The 18,702-nt window shown below is 33.2% G+C and overlaps 1 protein-coding gene across 2 annotated transcripts in view; it reads right to left on the reverse strand.

Annotated features, from left to right (window-relative positions):
* Positions 1-4,056: 4,056 nt before the first annotated feature.
* Positions 4,057-18,702, reverse strand: part of SP3 (Sp3 transcription factor) — a 53,985-nt gene continuing 39,339 nt past the window's right edge. For both annotated transcript variants that reach the window (XM_058549277.1, XM_058549276.1), the window contains 3 exons: positions 14,393-14,582; positions 8,819-9,015; positions 4,057-5,790 (listed from right to left, as the gene is read on the reverse strand). In XM_058549277.1, the coding sequence (XP_058405260.1) occupies positions 5,474-5,790; positions 8,819-9,015; positions 14,393-14,582 (704 nt within the window). In that variant the 3' untranslated portion in view covers positions 4,057-5,473. The remainder of the gene's footprint in view (positions 5,791-8,818; positions 9,016-14,392; positions 14,583-18,702) is intronic.

The raw sequence follows: 18,702 nt of genomic DNA on the forward strand, positions 1-18,702 counted from the left end.
GGTGGCAGAAAGTAATATTCAGAAAACAGGACCTAAGTTGGGCAGATATCCTAAAAGTTATCTACTCTAACATTTCCTGTATCTCTCTCTTGTCTATTAATTGAAGGCTTAGCCATTTTTTGGAGAAATAAGTTGCATTTCTCTGGTAGCCTTTTACAACTTAAGGTTGGAACCACTAAATGCTCAATTTTATCTTTCAATAGAAATGAACCTAAAGATTCTTTGGCTGGTTGCTAGAAATGTTAAAATAGGATAGAATTCTACATCAGGGTGTAATTTCTTTAAGAAAAGACATTTTCCTGTGCTTCATTTCTCATTCCATCCTTTCTGAGGGGGCAGTCACTGCAACACACTGTCCACTATCAATTTAGATTCTATAGTTCTTTTCACATTTTTGCATTAAAAACAAAACTCCCCCTCATTCTGAAGGAGAAAATCAATGCATGAACCACAGTCAAATGATGGAAACCCCAAAACACTGGTCCCTTCGCTACAGAAAAATGAAATCTCCAGTTAATAAACAATGGTCGGGGGGGGGGGGCGGGATTGAGTCTCTACTACAAGCTGGGTACTATGCTAAATGCTTACATTTTAATCCTCACAACCCTATTAAATGCTTACATTTTAATCCTCACAACAACCCTATGAGCGGTACTATTGTTGGTTATCTCCTTTTTATGGATGATGAAAATTAGGTTTTAAGCAGGTGAGAAATCACCCAATATCACATTTCTAGTATGTAGTTTACTATGGATTTGTAAGAGAAACAAGGGAGTTAAAATTTGGGAGGTGGGGAAAGGTCGAAGGAAATAGAGACTCCTGTTTCAACACATTATTTTTAACACCACAAAACTGTATCTTAAATATACAATAAAATGGTATGATTCATGTTACATGACAGCATATCATGTAGTTTTTAAACTTCAACTCCAATTGCGTTATGCATTTTCAAAGGAAACAATGGTTATCTCTAGGTAGCTTAGAGGTCATTTAAATTCTTTTACGCTCTTATTTTCTTAATGTTTATCAAAGTGACATGCTTTTATAATCAGAGAAATTTTTCCAACAATTTTCTCATCCTGACTCAGCCATGCATCTGCCCATCTTCTGTTCACCACCAAACTGAACAGTCTATGCTTGCTGTCTCCATGGCCTCTTCTCCTGTGCTCTGAACCAATCTTTTACCCAAATGCTCTCACAACTGCTTACACAGATCAGTAGACAACTTCTCATTGACAAAATCAATAGCCTTTTCTCGCTTTTCATCCAACTTAACCTTTCTACTGCATTTGATGTTTGTCACCATCTTGACACTTTCTATGCTTTCTATGACAGCTTCCTTGATGACTCCTCCTCCTCCTCCACCAGTTCGTGTGTGGCTGTTTTCCAAGGTTCAGGCCTTAGCTCAAACAGATGCCCAGGAAGTGTCTGCACACTCTAGACTGAATGAATTTCATGTGCATTTTTCTAAGCCCTATGATCCCAAAAAGATTAAGAATCACTGGTAAAGATTAAATTCTCAACTCTTTTGCAATTTGACAGCCCCTCCTCCAAAACTTTTCCACTCCATCTCTCACATATTCCATCATCCATAACAAATCACACTGTGCCTTTGTTAATGCTGTTCCCTTTGCCTGAGTTTCCCCAACTTCTCCATGCAGAATTCTCCCTCTTCTAAGTTACTACAGCACTTTGTATCTGCCACTATTTTTATATATTTATCACAAGATACTTGATTATACACAAATCTGTCGGAACAAGTTAAGGGGCCAAATCAATGTATCTTTGTGTCTCCAACACTAAATAAAGGAGGTGATTTCACTAAAATATCAAATCTTGTTCCCAAGATATCAACCAATTTGTTCTGTGCTCATTATCAGACAAGACTTAACTACTCATTCATGGCAAAAAGTTTTAAACACACTGTTCAGTGAAACAAATAGCTCTTTTACATTGAGAATAATGGATTCTTAACAACTTAATATAAACAGAAAACCAAATTGTCTAATGGGTAACACGATCAACACATCAACTTATGTATTTTAAAACTAAATGTTATTACTAATAAACCTCAAATTTCAAACAATATTGAACACAAAATTTTCAATAAAATAAAACTTCAGGATCATGAGCAGTCAGCATTAGGATCTGAATTACAATTAAGATACTAAGGGGATGCTTGCTCTATTTAAGTGATTCTAACCCAGGAGTGTTTATCCAAGCCACTTCAGGAGCTGTTAGAAAATACATATACACTCTCCACTCCCAGAAACGTAGACTTCGCAGGTCAAGGATGAAGCTAAGCCTGTGGACATTTTAAAATGCTCCCAGCATTTTCTGATGAATAACACTGGCTAAAAACTATTTTCTGTGAAATATGTTTGACATGCCTTCAACTTATATGTACATGTATTTTTACTACTTAAGCATTTTCACTATTTTACCCCCAAGTTACTCACAGGGCATCTGACTTTCTGCAATAGGTGTATTCTTTTAAAGCTTTATGTGCTTTTTGATTAGTTGAATTGCTTCTCAGTCATTACGTCTCAATCTACAGAAAATAAAATTTCCTTAAGTGATATTTCCTTTAAACTGAGGTATAGAGTATAGACATCTAGTCCACTAGATGAGTATGTTCTGATAAACAGGAATTATTTGTATTTAAATACACAAAAATGCTACTAACTCTAGCCTTCACAGAAGTAAAGCAATTGATGAAAACATCTATTAAAGAGTATACTTACACTAAGAAATGTTATATTCATACACAATACTAATACATTTTACTAAATAGATTTAACTAGAAAAAGAATGACTGTGGGGTAATACTTCAAATATTAAGTTTCCAGAGTATATTCAACATTTTTTAATGCAAAAATAGTAATATTTAAGTCACCTAAGCTGAGGTTGAATACTAACTTTGATTTCTTTGTTTGGCTAAAGATCCAAAGTTCACTGGTATATTCCCAGTGGTCACTCAAAAAAATCTAAAGACATTTATTTAAATAATTTTCAAGACTACGTTCTTTCTTCATTGCATTCATGCTCTAAGAACTGACAAAATACGCTTAGAAACTCATGGATCAAAAATGCTCTATAAACTTACTATAAAACTTTAATATTATCTAAAAACATCTCTACTACCACACACTAAAAAGTTTTTTAATCTCCTGATTTAACGGATATTTTGCTCAAGTGGACAACCTCCTCACATAACCCTCTTCACACATTCTAAATAAATATTCTAAAAATTATCTAAAGGATTTTGAAGATTCAAATTCTAATCCTTGTCACTTCAAAATAATTGTACATTCCATTAATTTCTATAATTCCAAGTAATACTGCCCGTTTCACATCACAAGCGTTAAGTCTCACATTTAGAAAAACCTTTGTGTTTATATGTGTATCTCGAGTTGTCCTATGCATTCAAAGATATAACTGACAATGTCAGATAGGGCCTGGAAAACAGACAATGGAAATCTTTACTCACACTGTATACATGTGGAAAGTAACTGGATTTCTAATTTAAAAGTTTAAAATACAGTCATATCAATATTCTGTTAATTTCCCTTTCCTCCTACCCTGCCTTTATCATAATTAGACATATACAAATTCAAAACATAACCTTTTCAAATAACTCTTGCCATGGTTGCCACAGGTTGTCTTATGTTATTATTTTTAAGACTCTTCACATAAATTCAAGTTTGTGATAAATCAAAATATTCTGCATTGCCTTAACATGGGAAACCAAAAACAAAAAAAAAGGTTCGCAAAATAAGGTTTTGCACTGATAAAATTGGTATGAATCAATGTGGGCTAAGTGTTAAAATATCTTCTTCAAAATCTTTATTTAATAAACTCATTCTTGGGTGAAAACTTCATAATCTGCTAGTGCCTCTACTCCTCCTTTTTTAAGTAAATATATCTGTTTACAATAATTTCAGTGTCTGAAATCAAGAATCTGCGAACAGAAAGTAAGCTGAAGAAAAACAAACCACACAGATTTTCTTACCCCATACCACTGCAATATTTTAAATGCACAGGAATACAACAAACTCAAAAGAAAAAAAAATAGTGTTTTATTAACTACCACACTGTTATAATACACATTAAACGTACAATAAGGTAGCCTTTAAATTTGAGGTGGTCTTAATAACAAATGAACAGAATTCCAGATTTTTGAAATAGGTGAACTGCTGCAGTATAGGTATACATTTAGGAAAATTGTATAGCTCTTACAAGACCAGCAATGAAACTTTATTTTGTACATTTTTTTAATAATTGAAAATATAAACAATAATTAAAAAATAAAAAGAAAATACAGCGTAATAAAAAACATACATTTCTCAATTAAATGTACTGGATACATATAAATTTTAAGGGAAGAAGCAAAAAAGGAAAATGGTTGATATTTAAGTGCAGACTGACTACCTAGACAAAAGAAAAAAACTTAAAAAAATATCATAAAACTTCTAGTTTTCTATGACTAATATCCATATGGTTGGAGTATCGTCACTATGGAAGTGATTTTGTTATGTTTGCATATGTTATACTTTACTGGTAATTTACATGATGGCTTTTAAGGCCCTGGCAGACATATGGTTTTTGGAAACAAGATTGGATAAAAAAAAATCACCGCTAAGACGCAATATACCTTATTTTTTGGTCCTCCAATATTCAAGAAAAGGGATAATTCACTATAACAATTTCTTACCACCCAAATGCCTCAACCTATACATTTCAAACTTTTTTAAACATTGGTTATATTGCCCAACTTCGTTATTGAAAGAATATTAACAAGACATTATTTTGGCAAATTAAATCTTAAACATGGCTTTTCAACAGGATTTAAAAGGTGACTATCCCTAGAGTTCCATGTTAAAATGTAGTTTTCAAAATCTTACAAGAGTAATGCTTAAAATATTGTACATAGTTAACCTAATTAAAATAATTAGCTTCAAAATGACAAATTGATAAGCTAAGTAAAGCCTACACTATGTAACATTTGCTTGGAAACTTGATTTGTCAGTTATGCATAATAAAAATTCCAGTCATCAAGAAAATTACAAAAATTTTTTTCATCATAACATGATTTCTTTCACCCACCAACTTTTTTTATCTTACAATAGATAAATACCAACATGTTCTCATTTTTACACTAAACCACACAGGATTGATGCATTTGGTTAGACTACCATTCGCATTGTTAAATTCAATTTCCTCTTTATATAACTTGGTAAAATTTCATTTCTTCTAGATTCCAAAAGTACCTACAAAACCCATGCAATTTTACCATTTTTAATATACTATGGAATATCATACAAAGTAAGGCATTTCAGTGTCATGTATAACCAAGTTACTGTCAATCCAAAAATTTTTGCACATCAATAAAAAGATATCTAAGAACTTAGGAACAATATTCTTCTCACTACTGTATAAAAATAACCACAATGAATAAGTATTTGTGTAATATTTACTCCATTGTCTCATTTCCAGAAACTGTGACAAGCTGTAAAGGTATTTCAGTGTTGGTAAGGATATCTTGATTGCTGGTGGTGGAAGTATTAACAGTTCCTATCCCTGAAACAGAACCTTGTTGAATATTTGCAAGGATAAGTGTTGTTCCTCCTGCAGTAATCAAAGTATCATCTCGTGCAGCTTCCACAGATGCCAGCACTGTACTGCTAGAGTGAATACCTTTTTTATTCTGATGTGTTTTAATATGTTTGGCAAGGTGGTCACTTCTCATAAAGCGTTTTGAACATTCTGGACAAACAAATTTCTTCTCACCTGTTAAGAAAAAAATTAAGTTATTTAGTTTTTGTAAATTCAACCTTAATAGACTGATCATTCCCTGAGACAGAAAATAAGCCAACACTGACAGGACAGGGAGCAGAGTTCAATTAAAATTTTATTAAGTTTCATGAGCTGCTCCCCCTGCACGATTCCTCTCACAGAATATTTTTCCTCAAAATAAATCTGCCATCTTTACTTTTTCATGAAAAACAATCTTCAACTTATTATAGACTGATGTTCAGATAAGACTTTAATACCTCAACTATGCTAATAATTTGTTTTGAAACATGTTATAAGACATCAGCTAAAAACTGACCAACTGTAACTCACTGCTTTAAAGAAAAGTACACTGTTTTAAGCTATATTTAAGATATTATCAACATGTCATATCCACGATAGTAAAGGTTCAACTCTTAAATATGATCCAAGTAACTACACAGAGTACTTCTAGATTAAAGCAAAGACGCAAGCTTGAGCTCCAAAAGGATTGAGTAATCCCAAGAATAATGGAGATGGCTAGCTGACTTGACTTCAGCTAGAATAATCTAGAGCCAAGTCTAACATATCATGGCGTTCAAGTTAATAAAACCCTGATGTCTAAATTTATTTCCCAGCATGAATAAAATACTTCTTTTAAATACAAAAGACTGAACTGCTATTCTGAAGACCTACTATGTAAGAGGATTACTGGAAGATAAGGCAAAAGGCCAACCTAAAAGGAATCCAGGGATAAATCAATCGACAGAGAAATCTAGTATTTTCTTAATTTATTTTCTTAAAAATGTCTTACCTATCTCTTGTTCCAGCACCTCTACTCTAGGTAGGTTCTCATCAGACCTCATGCCTAAACATACTACAACGACACTCTAGTCTTTCCCTCTCCAATCCAACAAATCAATGCTGGGCAAAGCTTCCATAGATACCAAATTTTATTACAGTACAAAACTTCACCGTTGTACTAAGTGCTATGGGAATGCAAGAGTAATCTACAGATAAACCAATAGTTTAGATTCTCCACTGCCTAACTTACAAGGACCTCTATAATGGGGCTCAATCCTACTTAACAGAAATGTGTTATATGACATCTCATCTTCACTCATGTCAAATGGTCTCTCACCTCTTCTATTCACATAGTATTCTACTCTTCTGGAAAAATATTTCCCAAAGTTTCTCTTGGAACATTAGTCCTGAGAGACACTCCCTGGCAAATGGCACAACGATCAAAGGAGGTTGGGAAATGCTATACACACTACATCCCCCCACTTAGAGATGCACAGTGCTCATTAACATTCAACTTCAGGTCCTAAGAGGTGCTTCCTTGAAGGTACTTGTAGTAACCCTCTTTAACCCAGTGTTTCCCACACTTATTTAATCATACACCCTTTTTATCCTTTTACATTATTCCTTTTTATATCCTGCTGATCAAATTCCACTAAGGAAAATTCTGTTAAAGGGCCATCTTAAGGTCTACTATCCCAGCCCACTGCCCAACAATGCCTTACTATCTCAAGTTATAATAATCTCTGCCTCTGAGCATACTTTATCTACTTTCTTATATTGCTTATTCCAGTTTCAAACAAGTTAAGCTCATGTATCTACCCATCTGATGAGTGAGACAGAAACTAAAACAAGTAGATGGAAATCCTATCATTTGCGACAACATGGATGCCTTGAAGGCATTAGGCTAAGCGTAATAAGTCAGACAGAGAAAGACAAATATTGTGATGATCTCTCATATATGGAATCTTACATAAAAAAATAAAAGAAAGAAAAAAAACTCATAGAAAAAGATCAGATTTGTGGTTACCAGAGGCGGAGGGTGGGGAGAGAGAACTGGAGGAAGGTGATCAAAAATATAAACTTCTAGTTATAAGATACATAAGTAGTAGGGATGTAATGTACAACATAACTCTAGCTAACACTGCTGTATGGTATATAGTAAAGTTGTTAAGAGAGTTAATCTTAAGAGCTCTCATCACAAGAAGAAAATTTTTTTCCTTTTTTTTTTTTTCTTTTTACTGTATCTATGAGAAGACGGATGTTAGCTGAACCTGCTGTGTAATTATTTCACAATATATGTAAATCAAACCATCATGCTGTATGCCTTAAACTTATACAGTGATGTATGTCAATTATTTCTCAATAAAACTGGAAAAAAAAACAAATAATCAAGTAGAACATCTAATATCTGTATTACTAAGTACTTCACAGGTTATTTTGTATAAAAGCCGATGCAGGAGGTGTGGAAGAAGAGTCTGAGACAGCTTATTTGCTTAATCTAATAGAGAACGTGGATTTCAATTCAGATCTAGGAGACTCCAAAATCCATATTGTCCTCCATTTCACTATGCTTCTTTCTTCCTTCTAAGCTCTCTAGGGACTGTATGTATTTTTCACTTCTTCAGTGTTGAGCACAGACTGACAAACACCTTAATTATTTCATGGTAACAGGAGACAACTCTAAGTTATATTAAGTTAGGATTCAGTTTGGGTTATTGCTAGGTCCATTTCATATAACCACCACACAACATTATGTAAAAACAATTAAATGAGTCTTGACATCAACAAAGCCTTGGTTATTCCTCAATGAAAATTCTTTTGCTTACCTCACAGATATTAAAACAAAAGAAAAGATGAAATACCTGAATTTATCAGATGAAAAGGAATTATTCTTTATTATAGTGTTAAGGAGGAAGAAGAAAGAATAAGATAGATCAAGAGGAAAAGCAGACAACTAATTTAAAATGTTAACATAAACAATAATAACATAAATGTGGCTTAAGACATTCAACAATGTCAAAAGAAAACAAAAAAGTTAAGTAAAGTCTACATAAAAATGTTCTTTTACAAAATACTGGCTTGTTTGGAATTAGTGTTTTTAAATTAGTTTTGAAGATAAAAATCTGATGTAATTGGTCATATTTTAAAAGATTCAGTTCAGTAAGGTACACTAAAAAAAGATTTCAAAGTAGTATGTAGCCCTATAATTCATTTTTGTCTGTTAAAAGTAAATATTAGTAACCTGTATGTGTTCTTCTGTGCCTCTGTAATTCATCACTTCGAGTAAATCTTTTACCACAGAGCAACCAGTTACAAACAAAAGGGCGCTCCCCAGAATGCCAACGCAGATGAGCTCTCAGATGTGAGGTCTTCCCATAGACTTTACCACATCCTGGTATATGACAAATGTGTTGCTTCTTTTTCCCAAGATTGGTACCTCTAAAAAACATACACAGAATAATATATCTTATATGAAAATATTCAAATGGACATTACTACTTATATCATACATCCCCATACTGAATTTCAAATAGAAGACATTATCACCATGTAGTCAATCAGAAACCAAGACCATTTAAAATCAATTTAGATAAAAATTTATATGTCTCAAACATGTAAGTTTTATACATTAATTTTACTCTAGAATTAATGTGATTACTGTTCCAAATGTAAATATGCTCAAGAATTATATAATTTAAAAAGACATGTCATACATAAAGAATGCATAATAAAGGTATTTATTATTCTGTCAGAACCATTAACAAATTCTATGCATAGGCCCAATCCAATTAAGTTAGTTGTATAGGAAACTAAATAGTCTATTCAAAGTCGTGGCATCAGCTAATTTAAGAAGTAAATAAACCAAGAATGAATGCATAACTAATCACAGGTACAATTAAAAGGTAGATAGGCACCTTAAGCAGACTTTAAATTAACATGATGTAAACATATTTACTCATATATTTGTGTGATCACACTCTGAATACACACTGGCTTAGAGAAAATAAAAAAAAAATCTGGACAAAGCTATTGTCTTAGCTCCCTTAGCACTATATGAAATAAATATAAATCAAAATTATCTTTACAGTTAAAATTCCCTTATTAACCATGCAAAGATACCTAAAATTATACATCAAAGATAAAATAGTTTCTCCACATCACAAAATTTGACATTTGTTATATTTCACTATTTGATATCAAGAACAGGGTTTGGGAGATATGTGCTTACTGGGGTGAACACAGGTATCTTAGCATAAGCAAGAAGAAACCTTTTTTGATTCTAGAACTGATATTCAAATAGTATTAAACACTAAAGAAAATGTTATTACTCAAGCTTTAAAAAAAAAATTAGGCTATTAACTGAATAAAAATAAATGAATTTATAAAAAACATGACATTTTAGACTCACTGATTGTCAAAATTATATTACATAAACTTCATAAAATTTCTCTGAAGTTAGAAAAAGGTACATTTAAGACCCCTCAACTTCCCCTCCTCCCCCAATTTCACAGTCTAGGTATAGCCTGTAAACCTTCCATAAGCCTGTAAATCCTCCTGTATATAATATACCTATCATTTTTCAAATTTTACTGGAAAAATGCATATTTCCCCACATTTATATTTTAATGTACTCACACTCAGTAGCATGTGAAATTGCCATAGGACAAACAGTGCTAAACGGTGCAGTGCTGGCTGTTAGATGCCATAGGTGTTCTGAACAGGGAGACATCAATGTGGGCTCCAGTAGTTAGAGAAGACTTCATGGAGGAGGTGGGTAGGATTTAGATAGAAAGGAGGGAAGGCATTCCAGGCAGAGGAATAGCATAAGTAAAGACAAGGAGGAGTCATGCTGTTGTCTCAAGGGCAAGGATGTCATAATCTAAAACAATTCTAGTTTCTGCTCCAGTCCACCCCCAATTTCTACAACTCTCTTCAAAGAGCTGAGCTGAGTGAAAACAGGTTTTTCTGGTTCACTTGCAATGCCAAAGCCTTTACCAAGGCAATACTGTTTCCATTTAGTTTAGCTTTTTAAATTTATTTTATTCCTAAATGGCCCTAAGAAAAAGAGCAATGCTTCTGGTTATTGGTGTACAAACCAATTTTACATATTGTGTTCACCATAGCAATTTCACAGAGAACCCAATTCAGGTCACTCTTGTACTCATTATTTCTTGCCTCTCTTCTAAGCTACTACTCAGGTGAATCAATGTGCTTTTTTATAAACTCACAACTGTCATTTTACTAGCAAAATCTAGCTTGAGAGCACTAACAAAGCACAAGATTATAACATATTACAGCAACAAATCTGCGTTCCCAAAGAACCAGGAAGCTAGTGAAAGACATTTTCAATTGAATTATAAGGAAATGAGAAATACTCATTGTTTGAAAATGGGACAAGTATCTAAGAAAGAAAAAAACTGGGACAGGGGCACACAAATATATTTTAATTTAAGGGAAAAGCCCAATACCTGGGTCCAAGTTTCTATTTAAAAAGGAAATTTTATTCAAGGCAAGATCTAGATATGCTAGATAGGGATTTATGGTATATGACATGAAGAAAGAGGACTGAAGTGAATTTCTCAAGAAACTTGAGATAATAAAAGATTCAGCCATAAGTTTTCTTCTTGATTTACATAATCACACCACTAATACCTATTATAAAACCTAGAAAAACTAACAATTTTACGTTTCTATTCTTAACTGCCTAAAGTGTTCCCAATAATTTAATAATGCCGAGATAGAGTAACACAGAATAAATAAAGCTAAATTCTGGGTAGAGGAATTAAGAAAAGCAAACTGAGTTTTTCTTTTGCTTAGGACAGGAAAAACAGGACACAAACTGAAATGCTGACAGGAGAAAACCGATTTTGCAAAATAATTTTTAAAATATGGATTGATGTTTAATCCACACAAAATCTACATAACAATAATGCCTTTAGAATTTATCTTACTTTATTAAAATTATTTGCTTCTACTAGACTAAAAAGTTTCTGAAGGCTGGTTCTGCTTAATAAACATTGGCTAAATGCCCAAATGAATACAGTTTTTTTTATATTTAATTTTACACCTTGCTCAAAAGGGTAAACAAACAAAATTTACTTCTCTAAAGATGCCACTTACACGTATATTTTTTAAAAGAATATGGCTGAGTAAAAAAAGGCCAATATTCTAAAATTTTTAAAGTATCACTTATTTCACCTTTGCAGAACACTCTGGAATGTTTTGCATTTACTAGTATATATGTTATGCTTCTATTAACTAGATGCAGCAATTGTCAATGATACATTTGTGCCTATCATATATACTAGTTGAATTTTGTTCAAATGAGCTCTAAGAAAAAATACAGTTTTTTTCTGAAGAACTTCAATTTTGATTGCTTAGAATAAGTTATTAAAAAGTGAACTCACAAAAGTTATAGAAAAAATATAAGTATTTTTATAATCCTCAGGATAGGGGAAACGTTTAATAGCATAACAACGCATCTCACAAAGACTGACCAACTAAAAATTTTGTGCTTAAAAAAACATTTGCAAACTTTAAGTGATGGGACTCTACTTGTGTAATAATGTGTTTTGCAAACCACTGATAAAATTGAAAGGCAATGTAAAACTGAAAAAAATATCTGCACATATGAGAGTTAAACACACAAATTAACAGATTCACAAAAGACATAACTCACAAAAGAAATCTTAAAATAGTAAAATAACATACAAAACAATGTTCAATCTCACAAACTAACAAAAAATATACTACATAAACCAGTATTGAGGTATTATTTTTCATCTGTCAGACTTTAAAAGGATTTTGAAAATGATAAAATCCACTGTTGGCAAGGGTGTGGGAAAGCAGGTATTCTTACACACCACTAGTGGGAGTACAAAATTGATACAGCCTTTCTAGCAGATAATCCCCTTTGATCCAACAATTCCACTTCTGCCAACTTATAATGATGAAATAATCAGACAAATGTGCAAAGATGTATGTGTAAGGATTAGAATGACAATAAATTCCAAAAAAAGATGTTAAATTCTTATACATCCATACAATAGAATACTATACAGCCATAAAAAACTGATGCAGACTCTATATAGACCTAGAAATATGATAACAAAAATTTTCAAATTAGAAGAGTAAACATGTAAAACAGTGAGAATAAGATGATTCTACTTTAAAATATACATAAAGTCTGGAACGATATATACAAAAATGTTACAGTGGTTATCTTTAAGTAGGATAGGATTTTGGTATTCTTTTAATACTACTCTATATTTCTGAATTTTTATAAGCATGTATTAGTTTAATAACATAAATTTAAAAGATTTTCATTTTAAAGAAAAGGATAAGTAAAACATAGGCTAGGCCTTGACCCTCAATTAGATTTGGTTTTCACGAACAATTTATCTTTAAAGTTCCTCTAAAAATGAGAGTAAATTTCAGAAAAGTTACTGCCTAACCAGAATTTCACACTTATTTAAATTAACCAAAACATTTCAAAGAATAAATAAAATCTCAAACAATTAAATAATTGCCAGTAAATACAAATATCTAAGGATCAGATGCAGAAGCAAATACACTTGGGAGGCAGTATAGTATAGTGGTTAAGGCTCTGGAGTAAGAAACTGGGTCCAAATCCCAGCTGTGTGTGCTTGTAAGAGTCACTCAACCTCTCAATGCCTCACTTATAAGACTGTCTAGAACACATTAAGCTCTCGATGTTAGTAGTTATTAGTCATTACTGTTATTGCAAATGGGCTGGCCAGTTTGCAAGTCAACCAATGAGACCAACACAAAGGCAGACAGAAAGGCTCTATTAGATCAAGCCCATTAACTGTATTAATAGTATTTTTTGTCTATTTAAACAGTGCATTTCTAAGAGAGGTGTGTTAAGGGCTTTCACTATGACTGGGGATTTATTTGGTTAGTATGTCTTTAGAGTTCTATCAGTTTTTACTCTATATATTTCAAAGCTATGGGGAAAAGGTATCATGACTTTTAATCTTCTTGGTGAAAACTTTATATTATTAAGAAATATATCCCTATCTATTTGATGATTTTCACTTTAATCCTACTTTGTCTGACATTAATATTGCTATCCAAGCTTTCTGTTATCATTTGCCTAATAAATTTTTTTCCACTCCTTTATCTTCAACATTTCTGTGCCAGTTTATTTGAGATGTTCCTTATAATCAACATAAGGCTGCATTTTGTATTTTAAAAATATGATCTAAGTCTTAATTATTAAGCTTAATCCATTCACATTTAATATAATTAGTGATCTGTTTTGAGTTTATTCCCGTCATGTTATTCTATCTTAATGTTATTTTTAAAAACACTGAATTGAAATATTATAGTTCTGATTTTTCAAAAGTTCCATCATTAAGGCTTATTATTCATTTCTGTTGAAAATGGAAAATGCTTATGTTTATCAACTATTTCTGAACTTCTTGTTTTTATATAACTGCTATTCTCAAGCTAAGAATCAACTTTTTATCTTGAATCCCATTGCTGGTTTGCAAATAGGCTAATTTCTGATATGGGCCTGTAAAATGGCATCTGTTACACTGTTTTTGTCTTTTTTTTAAGCAAACTAAGTAATTTTAGTTTTAAAAAAGGCATTTAGATCTGAAAATTCGATTTCACATGTTTTGTTCTCTAACTTTTTCTGCCACACACATACAGACACACACACGAAATGATCATGTAATGAATAATTTCCCATAATTAAGTGACATGACATGCAGTATTTCAAAAATTAGGGTGATGATATTAGCAGGCTTGAAAAAAAAAAGTAAGAGTATGTTTCATGTATGCATACCTCCCACCACCTTCTTTACAGTTGGGACAGGTGCAAGCTACCCTCCGAAATCTTTTTCGTTCTTGTTGTTGGTCCCCTTCTTCATCTACCACCTGTACTCTTAAGTGTGTTAGATCATTGGTATTCAATGTAGAATCACCACTGAGCTGCCACTCTTCAGGATCAGGTTCTTCTTCCTTGATCCTAATATCTAAAGGAAAAAAACAAATACAGATGAGAAGCAGCCCACTGGCCCAAAAAGATAGCATGAGATCTGAGCCTCTCTAAGGTAAAATGAATACTGCGTAAAAGTCAAAAATCATGTTTGTGGAGCATAATCATTGCTCCTTCTTGTGACATTCTTTCAAAGCAATCTATTTTATTCTAAATATCAGATATTAAGCCAAAAAGGGAATAAAGCCATCATGAGAGCTTGCTTTTTAAAAGACTCATTAAGAAAAACAAGTAATTTTTTTTTGAGCAAGCTGAGTCATAAATAATCTGAAACTTCAATTATACTTGTTCAGTTAGTCAATAAATCCAATGGTCAGTTCAGATTGGAACAAATTCTAATGCCTTAAACCTCCTTCACAAACCTGTATCATTTATGTCTATCTGTAGGTACTACGTGAATGCAAAAGAAGGTGTCATTCACTTGAAACTGTTACTCACAAACTTAAGCTTTAAAGTCAATCATTACTAAAATATCTATAATGGCCACAACATCATTGTAGAAAGAGGTACAGAAGTATGAGAGAGAGTTTCTATTTTCAAGGAGTTTTGTTATAAACCAGACTGGGAAACAAAATGAGCATGCAATGGTGAGGAAGAGTGGATGGATATGGAAGGAAGTTATGTTATTTTCTCAGCAGAGCCAAACATCTTTATTTATATCGACAATGATAAAACATCATTTTCTATGTGAAAGCAAGAGGTTTTTCCATCTCAGAAATGGCTTCTTTTTTAAGAAACAATATATGATTTAGCACACTGAATATTACCATCTTTGGTAAAACATACAGTCCCACAAATTTTTATTTTGATTTATGTAAATTAAAACTCTTAATGGAAATTTATTATTTTTAGATCTATATTAGTCACTAATAATTGGGGCAAAAGTAACCTAAACAATCAAATGTGCCTAATAACTCCTGAATTTATACTGTATTAATGTACTGTAATAATAACCATCAGCCAGGAAAATACCTCAAAGGGTTTAAAACTAGTTTATTTTATCAGAATAACCACAACCAAGAATCAGGAGAAAACATGGGAAAAGAGGGGATTCTAGCCTGGCCAACAGGGTAGATGGTGGTGCCCTTCACTGAGATAGGATATACTGGAGAAGGTCCAGGTGGAGGTAAAGAAGGCCAGTTAATGAGTTCAAGGTTGAAGGTCATGGAGTCAGAACTGCTTGTGAGACATAAAAGTAAAGAAGCTGGACCTACAGGTCTGGAGCTCAGAAAGAGAGGAGTGTGCTAGAGATATGGAAGTTATCAGGAGATATACAGTGATAGAGTCCATCCAAAGAAGTAGGTTAGATCACTCAAGGACTATGAGTAGAATGAGAAGAGAAAGTTGACTATGATGAATACAAACATTTAAAGAAAAGGCAGAAGAGGAAGAATCTGCAAAGGAAAGGAGCATCAGAAAAATGTGCTATATTAAAGAAAAGAAAGAATGTGTTTCAAGTTCAATATTAAATACTGCAGATAAATCAAGAAAGAAAATAAGTAACTGGGCAAGAAGTGAGAAAGTGTTTAATAACAAGAATAGACAAAATTTTTCAGGAAGTCTGGCTTGAGAGAGAGACAGAAACATGGCAGTAAGTGGACCAAAGAAGAGACTTAGGGAGAGAGAGTGTTTTGCCTTGTTTTTAAAGACAGGAAAGACCTGAACATGTTTAAATGCTTATGAGAAAGATTCACTACAGAGAGAGAGGTTGAAAACACAGGGGAGAAGTCCCTAAGAAGTCAGGAAGGTATGATGATCCACAGCACTTACAGGTTTAGCTGATGGAGCACAGCCACCTCTTCCTGTATTACACAAAGAAGAGGAGATAACAGGCATTCATTTAATCCAATAGTTAGCTACTACATGCCACTAACTGTGGTAGACCTCAGATACAGAGAGAATTTGATGGCTGGAAATTAACGGGTAAATTGGTTTCTACTTCCTCAGTGAAAGGATCAAGCAAGAATTAGATATGTATAAAATTCCTCCAGATACACAACATGAGACTTGACCTCTGTTCCTTTATAATCAGGCGTCCACCCAAATCATTATGATAAAACATTTAAGTACTTGCACAAATAGTGCACAGTACTAGCTTTTACAAATTAAATAAAAGACATAGCATATGGGTATCACATTTCCAGAGTTGGGTAAATTTTAAGTCCATAAAATGAGAAATTTTATCAGATGTTTTTAAAGCTGCTCATATTACATTTGTGACAAGACAGCAGAAAAAAGGACAAAATACTAATATCAAGAATGGATAAACAAGGGCCGGCCCCGTGGCTTAGCAGTTAAGTGCGCGTGCTCCGCTGCTGGCGGCCTGGGGTTCAGATCCCGGGCGTGCACCGACACACTGCTTCTCCAGCCATGCTGGGGCCACGTCCCACATACAGCAACTAGAAGGATGTGCAGCTATGACATAAGAACTATCTACTGGGGCTTTGGGGAAATAAATAAATAAATAAATAAAATTATAAAACAAAAAAAAAGAATGGATAAACAAGTCTAGAGAGACTGAAGAAAAATTTAAAGACAACATAGAGAACAAAAAAAAGCAAATGATGAAAGAGGGCAATAATGACATGCAACCTGACTGTGGGAATAAAGATATTATAGGACATTCCTGCTCCTATTGCTAATTCTCTTACTGGAACATATAAAATATGCTTAAAAATGTGTCATGGACAAAGAAAACTTACAACCTAATTTTCTTTCTTATTGAATATAACATAGGTACACAGAACTTGACATGTCCAAATTGAACACAACTTGTCCACCCACCAAATCTTCTTGTATCCCTCTTAAAGTTACTAGCATTACAAGCCACCTAATTGCTCAAACTATCAACTTCAGGTGAGTCTCCTCAGTCCATTCCCAGCCTCTCATCTCTCTCTTTTGCCAATCCATCTTCTACACATCTTCCAGAACTTTTTTCCTAAATAAAAACCTAATGGGGGGCCGGCCCCGTGGCTTGGCAGTTGGGTGCGCGCTCTCCACTGCTAGCAGCCCAGGTTCGGATCCCAGGCGCACACCGACGCACTGCTTCTCTGGCCATGCTGAGGCCGCATCCCACATACAGCAACTAGAAGGATGTGCAGCTATGACATACAACTATCTACTGGGGCTTTGGGGGAAAATAAATAAATAAATAAAATCTTTTAAAAATAAAAAGTAAAAAATAAAAAAAAAATTAAATTAAATTAAAAACCTAATGGCATCACTTTCCTGTTTCAATACTTGCACTAATTCTCTATTTTATACAGTATGAAGTCCAAATTTATTAACTTGGTATTCAAGAACGCTCTCAATCTGGCCCAAACCTGCTCTTCCAACTTCAGTAATAAAACACTGAAATTCTCATCATTTTCATAACACATGTCCTTCTCAATGTCACACCCTTGTATGCACCTCTTGCCTGGACTGTTTTCTACCTCTTTCATTTTCCATCTAACTAACCTCCACCTTTCCTTCAAGACTAGTTCAAATGTCAGATTCACTGGCTCATACATCCTTTTAGATAATGAATGCTTCTCTCAAAAGTGCTCAGAAAACACAATCTGACTAAATGAACAAATCTTCCCTAAGGAGGAACTTCTAATATAGGTAATAATCTACCTGAAGACTTCGCCCTCTACTCTTCTATGTTCCTTCTATCTGCAAATAATACATAAAGAGAAGATTTTTATAAGATTAGGAGTCAGTTCATATGGACAGGACCACAAAGTGCTCACTCAAGACAATAAATTAATTGCCCAACAAGTGTCACATCCATTTTTAATCATTTTACTTGCTCAAACACATCTGGGATATTTTAGAATCTTAATCATAAATTAATTAATCTAATAAATCCTAAATAATTCCCCTTTGCCAAGAACATACCAATTTAATACAGACACCTTAAAAATAAGTCTTCAGTACTAGGCAGTCAAATTTACATCTTCCTCAATATCTTAGTGTAGATGATAGGAAAATATTTTTTACTGTGCTGTATTAGTGTCCTACGTGGTACCTAGTTATTCTTAGAAATCTACTGTTCATAAAGCTCAGGAGAAGGGGAAGTAATAATTCATTAAAAGGGCCCATAAAAGTATGAA

Source organism: Diceros bicornis, chromosome 10 (assembly GCF_020826845.1).
Source record: "Diceros bicornis minor isolate mBicDic1 chromosome 10, mDicBic1.mat.cur, whole genome shotgun sequence".
NCBI lineage: Eukaryota > Metazoa > Chordata > Mammalia > Perissodactyla > Rhinocerotidae > Diceros > Diceros bicornis.